Here is a 15,872-nt window from a genome sequence, read left to right on the forward strand (position 1 = left end):
CTTCATAGCAAACGTGCAAACTCCCATGGACTATAGCTTTCTGAAAGTGACATCTCTTGGCAGAACCTATTTACCGGCGCTGACAAGGTGATTACCACGAGTGATTTCCCACAGACTTGGAAGGGGCAGGCCTGGAAGAGTATCCCAAACCGTTCTGGTACCAGGGATTGGACCCAGGTTGCTTAACTACTGAGCCACATCCCCAGGACTTTCAAGTTTGATTTCGAGACAGGGTCCCTAAGTTGCCGAGGCTGGCTTTTCCTCGCGGTGCTCCTGCCTCAGCCTCCGGAGAGGCTGGATGATAGGCCCGGCAAGTATGCGGAACTTTACGCCAAAATCTTTCCTTGTCCTTCCTCCGTCTCTCCTTTCCACCTGTTCCTTTTACGCCTTCTATCCTACTTCAGGAAGAGACCAGCGGAGACTAGAAGATGGCCCCGGGAAGGGAGGGTCCCCGGCGCAGATACCACCCGGCCCAGCGCCGGGCAGGAGGCGCGCGAGGCGGACTGGACGGGAGGATGCGCGGCAGGGTGCTCGGGTTCCACAGCTGCCAGATCGTGCAGGGCCCTGCCGGGCGCTCCGCCATGACCTGGGGACCCGGCTCCCCCTCTCGGGCCTGGCCGCTAGCCGACGGCCGCAACGGAAGCCTGGATCAAGTCCTCCAGCCGCAGAGACTCACAGACAAGAGCCGGCGCAACCGCAGTGACTTGAGGCTACGGCGCAGGCGCAGGCAACCTCGCGCAGGCGCCGTACGAGGGATAGCGCCCACTGGGAGCCGCGAGGGGGGCGCGCGCGCGCGCAGTGGGACTAGCTGGGTAAGACGCATGCGGAATGGCCGGCGGAAGGCGCGGCGCGTGCGCACTTTGGAACAGAAGGATGGGCGGGGTGCGGACGGCTCCGCTATGGCGGTTTATTTTGCCTCTTGGACTCGGGCTTCCTGACACCGCCGGCGAACGGGAGCTTGCGGACCTGCGCGGTCGCCATGTACCCGCCGCCGGCGCCGGCGCCTCACCGGGACTTCATCTCGGTGACCCTGAGCCTCGGCGAGAGCTACGACAACAGCAAGAGCCGGCGGCGGCGCTCGTGTTGGAGAGTGAGTCGGGGCGGGCTGTCGGCGGGTTGCGCGACGCTCGACCGCCTGCCGGGCGGCGGGCCGTCGGCGCTGGGCCTGGGGTCATTCTGGCCTGGCCGCAGGCCGGCCCGCGGCGGATCACCCTGCTTCCAGATGGTGTCGCTTCCCCCGGGACGGGAACGGGTCGTGCGCCCTTCTGTTTCCTGCTGGGGCGTTCACGGTGATCTTGGCCGGAGAGGCATCGATGCACCGCATCGATTATAGGAGTTTTTCACCAGTGCCCATGCAACTGGATCCGAGTGTCCTTGTCGTTGTTATTCTCATTGCACACGTGTTACATGTGTTACATCACATGTAATGTAAACCCTGCTGATGGGGAACTTCTCTGCCCTGAAAACAACGTCGACTGGCCACCGAGTCTTTCTGAATTGCTCACGGAATCCGTGACAGTGGAGGAGATTTTCAATTGTCGCTCTTCACTAAGAAATGTCATTCTTTGTCCCTTCCTTAGAAATGGAAGCAGCTGTCGAGATTACAGCAGAACATGATTATCTTTCTCTTGGCCTTTCTGATTCTCTGTGGATTCCTGTCCTACATCCATATGGCAGACCAGTGGAAAGGTATCAGAAGCACCAGGGGTGCTAGAGGATACTTGTCAGAGGGCAGATACAACCTTGCAGTACACAGCTCCAGCAGGTATATGTAGCAGCATATTTGCAAGAAATGCAGAGGAGAGAAGTGGAGCCAGCTGTGACCAGTTGTTGGAGCACAGATGTCCATATGCTGGCTGGCTGCTCTTTAGGAGTCTGGTGTCAACACTGCTGTCTCCACCCTCTGTCTCCTGGTCATTCAGTTTGATAATTGCATTAGTTTCCTAGCACTTGTTACTGAGTGTTTGGAAAGACCAGCAGATTTCTGTAAGGCAGTGGAGAATCACTTTTGAGCTTCTCTAAGATTGTTGCTCCTGGCTGCAGAGCTTCTGGAGGTTGCTCAAATACATTGCCTGTTTGCCACCATGTTGTGCTATTAAGGTAAAGTGTGTTGGGGTTTTGTGCTGTGCATAAGGATACACACTGTCAAGTGCTTTGAAAAAGATTTTATTTCCTGTGACTGTTCTCAAATTGAGTGACTTCTTGGAGGTCTCACTCTTCTCCTGAAACAAATAACACCTGTCTAGACATTTCTTGCTGAGCAGTTTAAGTCTCTGTCCTTGGGGGATAGTTGAAAAACAGGACTCTCTCCTGCAGCTTTGAGTGGCAAGCCCACAGAAGAGCGGAAGATGATGCCAGAAGTCCCTGGATTGAAGCCAGCAAACCCTCCTGTCTTACCAGCACCTCAGAAGGCAGACTCCAGCCCAGCGTTTTCCAAGATGTTGCCTCAGGTACTTCCAGTAAACACTAGATGGAGTTTAGCTGGGCTCCGTTTAGCATTCCAAGACAGTAGCCGCAGTGTCAAGCAGACTAAGAAGAAACACTGTCCCTGGCAGTCTCTGTATTTTCATCTAATACTCATTCCTTGCTGGTTGTATAAGAGTTGGGGAAAGAGAGAGGTGTAGTCTTCTTCCATTTTCTTTGAAACCCGCTGGGGCTGGCTCTTGTACTAGGTACAGGTTACACAGTGATGAGGGAAAGAGGCTGGTGAAGAGGCAAGTGAGAAGCCAGCAACAAACAGGACCAGGCAGGTGGCCTGTGTGCAGGTCCTGTGTGCAGAGGAGCAGGAGGTATGGTGTGGCCTGTGTGCAGAGGAGCAGGAGGTATGGAAGCAGAGGTGGTGCCATTGTTGAGGGCAGCCTCTCTGAGGACGTGGCCCTGAGAGTCCAACTGAAGGCTGAGAAGCCCATTTCTGGTTGGGGTGAATAGAGCAGGCCTGAAAAAGTAAAACTACCTGAGCAAGCAGAGTTCAGATTCTCAGAGGGCCAGGCCAAGGAGCAGAAAATTGGGTCTGCCTGGATGAGGGTGGCACTAGAGCTTTTTTTTTTTTTTAATATTTATTTTTTAGTTATAGGTGGACACATATCTTTATTTTATTTTTATGTGATGCTGAGGATCAAACTCAGTGCCTCACGCATGCTAGGAAAGTGCTCTACCTTTGAGCCACAATCCCAGCCCCTAGAGCTTTCTCTTGATGTGCCCAGGATGATCTCCGCAGAGAGCCACGTCCATGATGTTGGCTGTGAACACTGGTGGCCCAGAGGAGACACAATGTTAGGTACTCGGGGAAGGTAGAATGGAGACCTGAGCTTTGCTCACCATGGGCAGCCTTGCAGTGAAGGAAGGCTCCACGGGAGCAGATGTGAGATAGGGAGGGAGTGAGGGTTCCCAGGCAGAGGGGCCAGTGGAGTGCTGATCAGGAAGCAGTCTGGGGATAGTTAGGCCCTATATTTAGTACTGCTCTGTTAGTGGTCCCTGGGAGCATTCAGTAGATGGACTGTGTCGGGATCACGGGGCAAGGGAAGTAGATGTGGGAAGTTCCCAGGTAGAGATGGTGTGTGTTGTGTGTTATGTAGGATTCGGGGAAGGACCAAGCCAAGCCCTGGGGCATCCATGCTAAGAAACTTGGAGTGAGGGAACAGGGCAGAGAAAGTGGAGTCCAGGGATGGGTCAGAGGCAGGAAGAGGACCTGCAAAATGACTTGTGGGTGAGAGGCTTAGAATGGAGAAGGACGAGACCTGAGCCTCTTGAGAGCTAGGGCAGGCACCCATGGCAGTATAGCTGCTGTGCTCTTAGGTATCAGTTATTGTTATCCACATGTCCATGACTGGGCCTACCAGACGTGACTGGGCTCAGGTGCTTCTCCATGGGCACTTCTCCAGTGCCCATGGAGAAGCAGGTGAGGTTTCACATCCCTTCAGGGTGTCATGTGGACAGAGACCAGAAGCCCTTGCTGAGAGCAGCCTTAGGGAGCTTCCTCCCAAGGATTAGCTCTGGGCCAGGAGGTTAAGGCCAGACAGCTGTCCACTGTGTTGGGCCTTTACTCTAGATGGGGGGCATTGTGTTTTTTTTAACCTAAATATGTAAGTTGTTATAATTTCTAGATGCTCCATGGAGGTGGTGGCAAGTACAGAAAAGCAGGGGGATGCCTACCACCTGCACTGGCCAGCCCCCATCCTTCTGTAAACAGTGGTTCTGTGGTCAGACCACACAGTGGGGCAGGTGGTGAGGGACAAGACAGGCCTCATGGAATGGTTGTGCCTTTGGCCAGTTGGGGGCCTGCTCTGTTGGATTGGAGGGTCAGTGTGTGCAGGCTGCTTCTGCATGGTGCAGCTGCCACGCGGAGTCACGTGACTGCGTGAGGATGTGCTACTCTGCTCTGGGGTTTTCTGGAAGCCTGCATCTGGTGTCCAGCAGGGGCTGGGGCAGCACACAGCGAACGTTCTGGGTCTCTCTTGCATGGACTTGGGGGACATGCTGCCCTCAGAAGCCTGTGAACCTCTCCTGTTAGCTTCTGGCTCTTCCTGGAAAATCTGGCAGTGAGGGGCTTGGTTTCTGCCACACCTTTTTCTGTTAATCTGTATGCTGTGACTGATCTCAAACATTATAGATGCTTAGAAAGGAAAACTGAAACATTGAAAAAGGTATAAAAGGGAAAAACCAAACACTCATTGCCACTCTACCCAGAGAAGCGTTTGAAAGATTTGGTGTATCTATTTTAAAGGTTTTATTTAGGTGGATGTGTGTGCACAATTAGGTCAGTTGTCTGTGGATTTGTGTCCTGGATACTCTGTGCATATCATGAGAGTGTCCCCTTTGCAGGTTTTTATAGCTGGGTTTTCTTTTCTTTCTGTTTTTGAAGGGGTTGGGTACTGGGGATTGAACCAAGAGGGCACTTAACCACTCAGTCCCAGCCCTAGAACTTTTTGATTTTGAGACAGGGTCCTGCTCAGTTACTGAGGCTGGCCTCCCAAGTAGTTGGAGTTACAGGTGTGTGCCCTCGCACCTGGCTGTAGCTGGGTTTTTCTTGGCATAGATGTAACATGATTCAATAAATTGTTTATCTACTGAGAATCCCTTCATCACATATAAATTAAGCCAAGTGGTATTTGGTGCCTGCTGCTGTGGAAACATGGAGGATGGAGCTGGAAGATCCACCAAGCCTGTGGCCAGGGCTGCCTCAGTATGGAGGAGCAGAGGGTCACCCTGTGTTGTTTGGATCCTGTGCTGTGTGAGGACACAGTATCCTTCAATCTTCCCAGGACGGGCAGCAGGCAGTGGGGAGCAGAGTGGCGCCATTGGGTCTTCCATCCAGAGTCATGGTCCTTGCTGCACTTGCTCTTCTAGGACTGTGACACTGAACTATTCCACCAGGGTTCTCAAGTCTTTGTCCAGGCCTGTACTAGCAAGTTGGCTTTGTCACCAGGCTCCTAAGCAGGTCATCTCCCAAGCCTGCAGATGTGCTTAAAAATCAAAATCACCCCCTGAGGTTGAGTGGACCCACCAGTCCCCCTCCTCTCCTGAGTGGGTGTACCCTTGGGGGACCCTGGCATGCCTAGAAGTGTAGCCCATAGGCAGTGGAGGTGTCTCACCTGAGACTCTGATTTTTGTCCAGAGGCCTCGAAAGCATTTCCGGCGGGGGCCTCCCCACCTGCAGATCAGAGCCCCCAACACGGACTCCAAGGCTGGGACACAGGGTGACACTAAGGAGCGGGCAGCAGCCCCGGGGGATGCTCATCAGGAAGAGAACACACAGCGGACTGTCATCAGGTACCAAGGGTGAGAGTGTGGGGTGGGACTGGACTTGCAGGGGGCAGACAGCCTGGTGGGGTGTGGTCTGTCCACACCCTGCTCCCCATTCAAAGAGATCCTATGTTCTGCTGGCGGGTCTTCCTTGAGGTTTGGCCACCAGTCAGGTTACAGGGACTTGGGGTCAGAGCTCAATGAGGGGACGTGGTGGGAAAGAGCAAGACTCGGGCTTTTCCTCCTGTGGCTGGTGGCTGTGAGGATACACAGCTGCCCAGCAGGCACCCTCCTTCCTGAGGCCTGTGTGGCTAGGCAGTGAACAGAGTAAGAGGGACTGGCCCACTGCCCACTCCCAGGACCCAACGCCTGCTGGCCTAGCTAGGGCTGGGTCTCAGCGCTCCAGAAACCTGGGTGCTGGTGGCTTTCAGCCAGGGAGCCCTTTGGCCTCTCACCTGTGGAAACAGTTGTGTTGCCATGCGGAGGGCCACTTCCCAGCAGCTGCCCCGCTCTGCAGCAGGAGTGCATCTGCAGAAGGGCCCAGCCCTGAGCGCTCTGCACACAGTGAGTGGGAGCTCAACCAGGTGGGCTAGCCCGAGCAGGTCCTCTGAGCCTCTACAGCTGAACCCAAAGATGGGGCCAGAGGCCTGGGCTCAGAAACCCAGGCAGACAGCCCACAGGGACGCGTGTACTTGAGGGAAAACCATAGTCCATGGAAGTTCTTAATCATGTTGCATGAATAAAAGGAGGTTTGCTTTCGGAGTCAGAGCATTTGAACTTGTGTTCCCAAGTTGTGGGGACTCAGTGGAATCAAGAGACCTTTAGCTAATCTGGAACCAGGTCAGCTGAGGTCATTAAGTGACTATTTGGGAGACTATTTGGGCTGGGTGCAGGGCACATGCCTGTAATCCTGTCTGCTCGGGAGGCTGAGGCCAGAGGATCATGAGTTCAAAGCCAGTCTCTGCAACTTAGCAAGGCCCTAAGCAACTCAGTGAGACCCTGTCTCTAGATAAAAAAATACAAAAAAGTGCTGTGGATGTGGCTTAGTGGTTAAGTGCCCCTGGGTTCAATCCCCTGTAACAACAACAACAAAAGACTGTTTGAGCCAGTCCTCAGCCCCAGTGTTGCGTGGCAAACCTTTTGCCTATTCCTGTGTGTTGCCCATCAGGCCAAACCCCAGAAAGGGACATTGGGTTACTGTGTATCTTGTGAGTAGGGAAAATGCCAGTGTAGGTGACCAGCCCTTCATCCCATGTCCATCTCGCTTTGACTCAGTGTGGATGATAAATTATGAGGTCACTCGCCTTAGGAGCCCTCACCTCTGGCCTGCGTTTCCCTTGCAGCACCCTTTCTCACAGTCCCCTGCTGGCCTCAGTACCTCTCCATGCTCTCTAACCCCAGGTTCTCCCCTTGCTTAGAGCAGCCCAGGTGTCTTGTCCACATTCAGGTGACCGTGACCATGACTGTGATCCTAACTAGATGGCCTGGAGCACATCAGGACCAACTAGTTGTTTTCCTATTGCTCTGTGGCCGTGAACCCCCCAGATATAGGACTCTCTGGACATGGGTCTTGTGTGGTGTGAGGGTGTGGGGCGTGATGGACGTGCACCCTTGGTCTGGCTGACTGCTTTCCCTTCCCTGAAGCTGGCGGGGTGCAGTGATCGAGCCCGAGCAGGCCACTGGACTCCCTTTGAGAAGAGCAGAGGCCCCTGCCAAGCCTTCCCCACTGGTTACCAGGAGGCAGAAAGAACCGGGTAAGGCCCCACTTGCCCCTGCCTCACCTGGGCCTGTATCCAAGAAGCTGGTGGTTGGTGCTCTCTGCATCCATGCTGTGGCCTCCTGCCTGATGGACCCAGGGAGCTTGCCCTTCAGTATCCACAGCCAGCCGAGGTTCTTGGGCCCACATGCTTTTCTCAGCCCTGGTAACAACCCATGGCTTCTTGGTGGCCCTGGCCCCCTGGTCTGAGCACTTGGCAGCAGGAGAAGATCTGTGTCTGGGAGGTTTGCTTTCACTGCCTGGGCCAGGCTGTGCCCTGGTGTAACACAGACAGCGTTGTGCCTGGTGTGGTCACTGGGGTCTTAGCACCGTCTGTGGAGGGCCACTTGTCACTGCCTCTGTACTCACTGTGCCCTTTGAGGTAAGTGCCTGCACATGCCTATCCAGTAAACAGGGAGACTAAGGCCTGGGTCACTCACTGCCAAGGCCCACACATGGGTCCCTGCTCTGCATCTGCTGCCAAAGCCTCCAGGTGCAGGAGGATAGGGAGCCCCAAGCTGTGACTCATAGCCCCAGGTGCAGCAGGGACTCGGGAGTGAACAAGCCAAGCTGTAGCCGTAGAAGGAGCTCGGTCTGTGGGAGGAAGCAATGTGACACCAGAGGCCAGAGGCTGAGGGCCTGGGGCGGTGCCCATGTCTCACAGCACCAGGAGATGCTGTGCACCTGTGGAGGGCTGCCCAGCCTCAGTGCCACAGGGCCCTGTCCTGGGGCTTCCAAAGCTAGTGTGGCTGAACGGGACAAGTTTGGGGTAGGATACCCTGTGCCCACATCCCTGCTGCACACTACTAGGCCCAGCCTCTGCACCTGTCTGCTGCCTCAGAGGGCTGGTTTGGATGGGTGCAGTGGTCATACCTGCGATCCCAGCTGCTCAGGAGGTTGACGATCACCTTTGAGGCCAGCCTGGCCACCCAGTGAGACCCTGTCTCAAAAAATAAGAAAAGCTAGGGATGTAGCTCAGTGGTAGAGTGCCCCTCACCCCCTGCACCACAAAAAGGGGACCTTGTCCCAGTGGGCTGTGGGAATGTTGCCCTCACAAGCCTTGAATAGAGGCCCCTGTGCCACAGGGGACAGCCAAGCTCCACAGGGGCTGAATGCCTGGTGCAGTTAAGTGTGGCCTCCGGAGTCCTCATCTCCTTGATAGGCTATGTCTGTCTGAAGGGCCCCCCCCATGGCCTCTCTGACTCCCGGCCTAGGCTTTTTTTTTTTTCCGGTGTTGGGGATTGAACCCAGGGATACTCTATTGGTGAGCTACATCCCAGACCTTTCTATTTTTCATTCTGAAACAGGGACTTTCTACGTTGCTGAGGCTGGCCTTGAACTTAGAGTCCTGCCTCAGCCTCCTGCCTCAGTCTTTGGGATCATAGGTGTGTGCCCAACATTCCTGGCCCTGGCCAGTGCCCCTCCTGTTCCACTCACCTGGGCCCATTGCTGGGCTCTACCTGGAGGGCTTCCCGCTTGTGCCCTGTCAGCAGCACCAGAACCACATCCCCACGGCCATGTTCCCTCTTCTAGCACTCCTAAACGAGCGCCAGGAAGGGGTGATCGAGGCCTTTCGACATGCGTGGAAGGGGTACCGCCAGTTTGCTTGGGGCCATGACGAGCTCAGGCCTGTGTCCAGGTCCTTCAGTGAGTGGTTCGGCCTGGGCCTCACTCTGATCGACGCCCTGGACACCATGTGGATTTTGGGTCTGAAGCAAGGTAATGGCTCATTTCTGGGGCAGGGCCAACCTGTTCTGTGTGACACCTGGGAAAGCCGTGCTGGGCTTACCCTCCTCCTGGGCACAGGGGTGGGTGTGTGGCACGGTTGGGGCCTATTTGTGTGTCCAGCCTCCCAGGCCTACTCAGGAGCTGTCCCCTGGCCTCCTAGAGGATGTCCAGGAAGTATGTCCAGTCTGCTGTGGCACTGTACTATGATGGGGCCGTCAGAGGGCCCTCTAGGCCTGAGGTGGGCCTGCCCTGGGCTGTTCTCTTGGTGGTGCCACCTCCGTCCAAGTGGCCTGCTTAGTTGGCAGCATTGCTGCTATCATGTCCAGTCCTGGGGAATGTTTGCAGTTGCTGGACCACTTGGTGGGCCTGAAAGGTCATGACCTTGGGGCTGGCCCTGGAACCCTGCAGGATGAGTCTCCCCAGCAGGCTTAGGAGATGGATTGCAGGAGAATGACATACCTGTAACTTCACTCTGTGGTGTCACAGAATTTGAAGAAGCCAGAACGTGGGTGTCACAGAAGTTAAACTTTAAGAAAGACGTGGATGTGAACCTGTTTGAGAGTACCATCCGCATCCTGGGCGGACTCCTGAGCACCTACCACCTGTCTGGGGACAGGCTTTTCCTCAGGAAGGCTGTGAGTGTCTGCTGGTCCTGCCCTGAAGGGCAGATAGCTGAGTGGTGCTGCCTGGCGCTGCCTTGCCCATCAGGAGGGGAATCATGCTCAGCTCCTGTTTGCTGATGTGCATTGGGTGTACCGAGCGCCACGCTGCCTCTTGCCTGGATGACCGTGGGTGGCACCTTAGAGTTCTGAGCATGGAAGAGGCTCTGTCCTGAGCCCTGGTTGTCTGCTTGCTTTTATGTCAGAAAGATTTTGGCAACCGGCTAATGCCGGCCTTCATGACGCCCTCCAAGATTCCATATTCCGATGTGAACATCGGCACTGGAGTTGCCCACCCACCCCAGTGGACCTCAGACAGCACAGTGTCCGAGGTGACGAGCATTCAGTTGGAGTTCCGCGAGCTGTCTCGTCTCACAGGGGTCAAGAAGTTCCAGGTAGGACTGGGCTCCTGCTGAAGCTAACCCTTCCTCATCGCTGGTGCAGTCGGGTGCGTGTTGATCTCTCTTCTCGGGATTTTTTACTTTGTTTTAGTGTGAGAAAATGCACATGAAGTTTGCAATCTTAACATTTTTGGTCTCAGGACATTTGCAGTGCCATGTGACTGTCACCAGCATGCATCAATGTAGCCCTCTTCATCCTGTGAAGCTGAAACTGACCCCATTAAATGGAAGGCTGGTGCCCTGGCTGCTGGCAGCACCTGCTCCCGTCTGTTGTGGCGCTGCGTGTGGGCCCTTGTGGCAGTGGAGCCCTGCCGGCCTGTCCTTTCAGGGCCCCTCTCACGCGGTGTGGGACCTCATTTTGCTCATCCCCTCATGGGTTGTTGCACACTTGGGTTTTTCCAGGTTTTGATGTTTTTGTTTTCTGGTACCAGGGATTGAACTCGGGGCACTCCACCACTGAGCCACCACACCCCCTGCCCTGTTTTGTATTTTATTTAGAGATAGGGTCTCGCTGAGTTGCTTAGCGCGTCGCCATTGCTGAGGCTGGCTTTGAGCTTGTGATCCTCCTGCTTCAGCCCCCTGAGCCGCTGGAATTATAGGCGTGTACCATGGCACCTGGCCCATTGGCCTCTTTTTTTTTTTTTTTTTTTTTAGTTTAGGTGAAATTGTGTTCACATTTATGTGGTGCTGAGAATGGAACCCAGTGCCTCATGCATGCTAGGCAAATACTCTACCACTGAGCCATAGCCCCAGCCCTGGCCTACTTGTTAGTTGGGATTTTTTGTTTGTTCTTATTGAGCTTAAAGATTTCCATCTGGGGCTGGGGATATGGCTCAAGCAGTAACATGCTCGCCTGGCATGCATGCGGCCCGTGTTCGATCCTCAGCACCACATACAAACAAAGATGTTGTGTCCACCAGTAACTCAAAAATAAATATTAAAATTCTCTCTCTCCCTCTCTCACTCTCTCTTTAAAAAAAAAAAAAAAGATTTCCATCTGTACTCTATGCTAACGTAGGTCGGATGTGTGATTCTGAGTGTGTTCCCCCTGGCTGCCTGTCTCTTGCACCGTTCATAGTGCCTTTCAGTGCGCATGTTAAGTTTTGTGCAGGTCAGGTTGGCCCGTCCCTTTGGTGTCAAGAAATCCCCACAGACGCAGGCCCTGGTCCTTCTGCCGTGGTGCCCCCTGCAGGTGTGCAGGCTCAGTCTTGTGTCCAGGACGCAGGTCTCCCCTGTGTCAGCCCTCATATGGAGTTAGGCAGGGGCAGCCGCACTCCTCCTGTGGTCCAGTTTCCAACTCATTTGTTGGAAAGCTGTCCTTTCTCATCAGATGGCCCTGGCCCCCTTGTCCCTAGCCTCCCACCTTGTATCCCACGGTGTCCCCCTGGGCCCTGTTCTGGTTTCATGCCAGTAGCATACTGTTCTGGCCACTGCGGCTCTGCACATGAGGAGGCGGGAGCCTCTGCCCAGTCTGCCCTCTCGAAGGCTGCTTTGGCTGCTAACTGTCCCTTGAGGTTGCAGGTAGATGTCAGAGTGGGTTTTTCTAAGCTGCAAAAGGACATGGCCGGGGTCATGAGGGGTGGCCTTGGCTCTGTGGCCAGTCTGGGGCGTGCAGACCCCTCGCTGCGGGAGCTGTTCACGCCTGCCCTCGTGTCTCTGCTAGGCTGTGCCATGGACGTTGCCCACGTCTTGCCTTGTGGCTGCCTGGGGCTCCACATGCATGCTAGTGTCATGCTAAGGTGGGCCAGCCTTTGCCATGCTGGTGCTAACCCCTGGGCCGTCCTGGCCCAAGCAGACTGTCTGGTGTCACCACGGAAGGAGAGTTGTTTCTGTTGGATGCTCCCATTGGCTGGGCTCCTGGGTCTCCCTGTTACGTTAAAGTGGCCCAGCACATTGGCCATCCATGGTCTGGGAAGAGACCCTGTAGTCTTATGTGGCACTGGCTGAGAGCCGCAGGGCTCCACAGGTCCTCTGAGGAGGCGCCCCTGCATTGTGGGTTGAAGGGGCTGGAGGACTGCCTATAGCAAACCCGCTCTCCCCTGTGCTGCAGGAGGCCGCGGAGGAGGTGACAAGGCACGTTCACCATCTGTCTGGGAAGAAGGATGGGCTGGTGCCCATGTTCATCAACACGCACAGCGGCTCCTTCACCCACCTGGGTGTGTTCACCTTGGGCGCCAGGGCCGACAGCTACTACGAGTACCTGCTGAAGCAGTGGATCCAGGGCGGGAAGCAGGAGACACAGTGAGGCCTGCTTCTGCTGCCTTTGATGCGGGACCCCAACCCACCCGCCCCGTCCTTGGGCAGGAGCTGCAGCGCCTCAGGCATGGCCTGGCTCCTGTGTATGCGCTTCCCTGTCATGGCCTTCATAGGAGTGAGGGGCTGGGCTCTTGAGCAAGGCCCACCCTTGCTAGCACCCAGCTGGGCAGGAGCTCAGGGCCTATATGTGGGCCTAGGTTGTGTGCAGCATCTGGTCCCTAGGCAGTGACCTGCCTGGTCCTGTCACCCTGGTGGAGGCCAGGGGGAGCTGACTCGTGGTGTTCACAGGTTGCTGGAGGACTACCTTGCAGCCATTGAGGGGATAAAAACACACCTGGTGCGGCACTCGGAGCCCAACAAGCTCACCTTCATAGGGGAGCTCACCCACGACCGCTTCAGTGCCAAGATGGTGAGTCCCGAGGGCTGTGGGCCTTAGGGAGGCACCTGTTTCTTTGTGGTCTTGAAACCCCTGAGTGCATGTCAGGAGGAACAAGGGAACCCTGGCCAGGGGAACAAGGGACGTGGGCTGTGGTCACAGGCGGACCCTTTCTGCCTGACCTGGCCTTCCCCATGGCAGTCCCAGGGCCAGCCCCCAGAGCCCTGCCTCAGGTGCCTGGCCTGCGGCAGGTCCAGAGGTACCTGTAGGCAGGCTGGAGGGGCCTGTGATGCCTGGGTTACCTGCCCTTGAGAGGAGCCTGTGCCACAGCTTTTCTCCTGGACACTGCATCCATCCCCGCAGTTCTGCCCAGGAGGAGGGTTGCTCAGGCTGCCTGTCTGTAGCTCTCCCTCCCGGGAACTGGCGGCTAGTGTGCTTGGCCCCAGCATGGGCCAGCTAAGTGCGTGGGCCTGGGGTCCAGCTGTGAGGAGACGCTCTGGTTCCAGGACCACCTCGTGTGCTTCCTGCCAGGGACGCTGGCTCTGGGCGTCCACCACGGCTTGCCTGCTGACCACATGGAGCTGGCCCGGGCACTCATGGAAACCTGTTACCAGATGAACCGACAAATGGAGACAGGCCTAAGCCCTGAGATCGTGCACTTCAACCTTTACCCTCCTACAGACAATCTGGACGTGAAGGTCAAGGTAAGCCTGGGTCTGGGCTGTGCTTGAGAGTGTTGGGGGTGAGTTGGGCATGGGGCTGGCACCCTGAGCCGCTGCTCTCCTCCCAGCCAGCTGACAGGCACAACCTGCTGCGGCCCGAGACTGTCGAGAGCCTGTTCTACCTGTACCGCACCACAGGAGACCGCAAGTACCAGGACTGGGGCTGGGAGATCCTGCAGAGCTTCAATAAGTACACACGGGTGAGCCCCCAGCTGCCCTCGCGCCACAGGTCAACTGGCTGAGGGCTGGCAGTGCCCCAGGATAGTGGTGGCAAGGTGGGGCCAGCTCTGGGGGCCTGGAGGTGACTGTGCCAGCTCTGTCCGACCCAGCTGGCACAGCTGCCCGCTGAGCTCTGGACGGAGACCTGTTTTGCGTGGAGGGCTGGGTGCTCTGGAACTCTGTCTCTTGGGCCACGCCTTCCTGGGAAGGGCCCCTATTGCACTCCCAAGAGTGTGGCCCGTTGTTTGAGAGGCACTTGCTACAGTGACCAGGGTGCTTCCCACCCTGTGGTTGCAAGATGCTTGGCGTCCTGTCTTACAGATGGCCCCAGGCCCAGCAACCACCACTGTGGATCCAGAGACAGACATAGCCCCACCCTGACACCTGGCTCTGTGTGTTGTCCCCTGGCCTGGGGCCCAAGACGTCAGCTGTCCCAGCTTCCAGCCAGCTGCCCCTGCCCTTTGCGCAGTTGTACCTGAAGCACTGGCCCTGGAGACCCTGTGCCCTTGTCTGTTCTTGCTGAGGTCCCTCAGCCCAGGTGCTGGAGAGGGAGTTTCTGTTGTAGGCACTCAGAGGCTGCTGCATTTTCCAGGGGTCCCTAGTAGAAGCACAGCTGACTTTTGGGGGCTGTTGTTGCGGCACTCTCCAGCCCAAGCCTGCACTGGGTTTGTGGGGACCGTGCGGGGGGGGCCAGCCCACGTCTCAGAGGCCTTGCCTCTCCTACAGGTCCCCTCAGGTGGCTATACATCCATCAACAATGTCCAGAACCCCCACAAGCCTGAGCCTAGGGACAAGATGGAGAGCTTTTTCCTGGGGGAGACCCTGAAGTACCTCTATCTGCTGTTTTCCGACGACCAGAACCTGCTCAGCCTGGACACCTATGTGTTCAACACAGAAGCCCACCCCTTGCCCATCTGGGCCCTTTCCTAGGGCGGCTCCGGGCTGGGATAGCTGAGGGGGTAGTGTGGCCTCGCTGAGCCTGGCATGTGTCACGGGGCCCTATGGTACAGGGCGGCTGCCAAGCGCCAATGCTCCTGCCCCAGCTCTGGGCTCTCCTGGTCTCTTGCTTCTAATTAGGGTGGTGTGAGGAACAAGAGCCCCATGTGAGCTGGTGTGGGGTTCAGAGTGACCAGTTCACCAAGTACCTTCGGCCTTCACCCTCAAGAAAATCAAATCACGACTCCTGACTCCTGTCCCTGATGTCCAGCAGACTGGCTTTCAGGGAGCTTCCTGGTGGCCCTGGGCCCTCTGGTCGCCTTCTGAGGCTGCTGAGTTGTGTTCAGAGAGGAGCTGGGGGAGCCCGCCAGGCAGCTCTGCTCCAGCTGGTGGCCTGGGATGTGCCCTGGCCCATGGTCTGGAGGAGCCTCTGTGGCCTGGCAGGCCGTGGCTGGGCGCCTCCCCGGGGGCCAGCCTTTCTTGGAGTGGGTGTTTACACATTGGACTCAGGGATCCTGTCTGCCTGGAAGGGCTTGCTGCGGCTGGGTGGCCGGTTCTTCCTGCTCCCAGGCCTCTGGATGGAAAGGGACTTCTCAGTTGAGATAAAACCCACTTGCTACCAGTGTGGCAGCTCCTGTGTGTAGAAGGGGGTCTCTGGGCTGGGAAGTCTGGGCCAACCTTTGGGTAGCAGTTCTGGGTCTCCCCTCAGTATCCATCCCAAGGTCAGGACTCTTGCTGCCCTCCAGGTGAGAAGGGCCTGTTTCGGGAAGCCCTGCAGGGTGGTGGTGTGGGTCAGCTGGGTCCTGACAGTCTGCAGTGCCCTGAGGCTGCTAGCCAGCACGTTCTTGGAGTGAGGTCTCTGAGTGGTGCCAAGCCTTGGATACCAGGACAGTTGTCCTCATCCTTGCCATCAGCTGCAGGGTCCTTATCGTCAGGTACAGGGTCCTTGTCACAGGGCTGGCCCTGGGCCTTGGCTGGGGTCCTCTGTTACAGACCAAGGTGGTCTCTCTGCCTGTCTGTGTTACCATAAGGAACCCTTTGCTTTTGTCATTTCTGGAAGTTCTCAACTGAAAAGCT

General features: G+C 56.4%; 1 protein-coding gene across 1 annotated transcript; it reads left to right on the top strand.

The window, feature by feature from the left end:
• The first annotated feature begins 887 nt into the window (after window positions 1-887).
• On the top strand, window positions 888-15,419 carry Man1b1 (mannosidase alpha class 1B member 1). The gene is made up of 13 exons (XM_076845029.2): window positions 888-1,090; window positions 1,581-1,689; window positions 2,317-2,450; window positions 5,615-5,769; window positions 7,387-7,496; window positions 9,032-9,217; window positions 9,713-9,861; window positions 10,092-10,280; window positions 12,337-12,527; window positions 12,831-12,951; window positions 13,425-13,622; window positions 13,709-13,840; window positions 14,586-15,419. The coding sequence occupies exons 1-13, from the start codon at window positions 980-982 to the stop codon at window positions 14,787-14,789; spliced, it is 1,989 nt and encodes a 662-aa protein (XP_076701144.2). The 5' UTR covers window positions 888-979; the 3' UTR covers window positions 14,790-15,419.
• Window positions 15,420-15,872: the final 453 nt, after the last annotated feature.

Source organism: Callospermophilus lateralis, chromosome 2 (genome assembly GCF_048772815.1).
Source record: "Callospermophilus lateralis isolate mCalLat2 chromosome 2, mCalLat2.hap1, whole genome shotgun sequence".
Lineage (NCBI taxonomy): Eukaryota > Metazoa > Chordata > Mammalia > Rodentia > Sciuridae > Callospermophilus > Callospermophilus lateralis.

Coding starts and splice junctions, on each gene's coding strand:
- Man1b1 (XM_076845029.2), top strand. CDS start 980: ATGTACCCGCCGCCGGCGCCGGCGCCTCACCGGGACTTCATCTCGGTG. Junction 9,862..10,091: donor GGCTTTTCCTCAGGAAGGCT/GTGAGTGTCTGC, acceptor CTTTTATGTCAG/AAAGATTTTGGCAACCGGCT. Junction 13,623..13,708: donor ATCTGGACGTGAAGGTCAAG/GTAAGCCTGGGT, acceptor CTCTCCTCCCAG/CCAGCTGACAGGCACAACCT.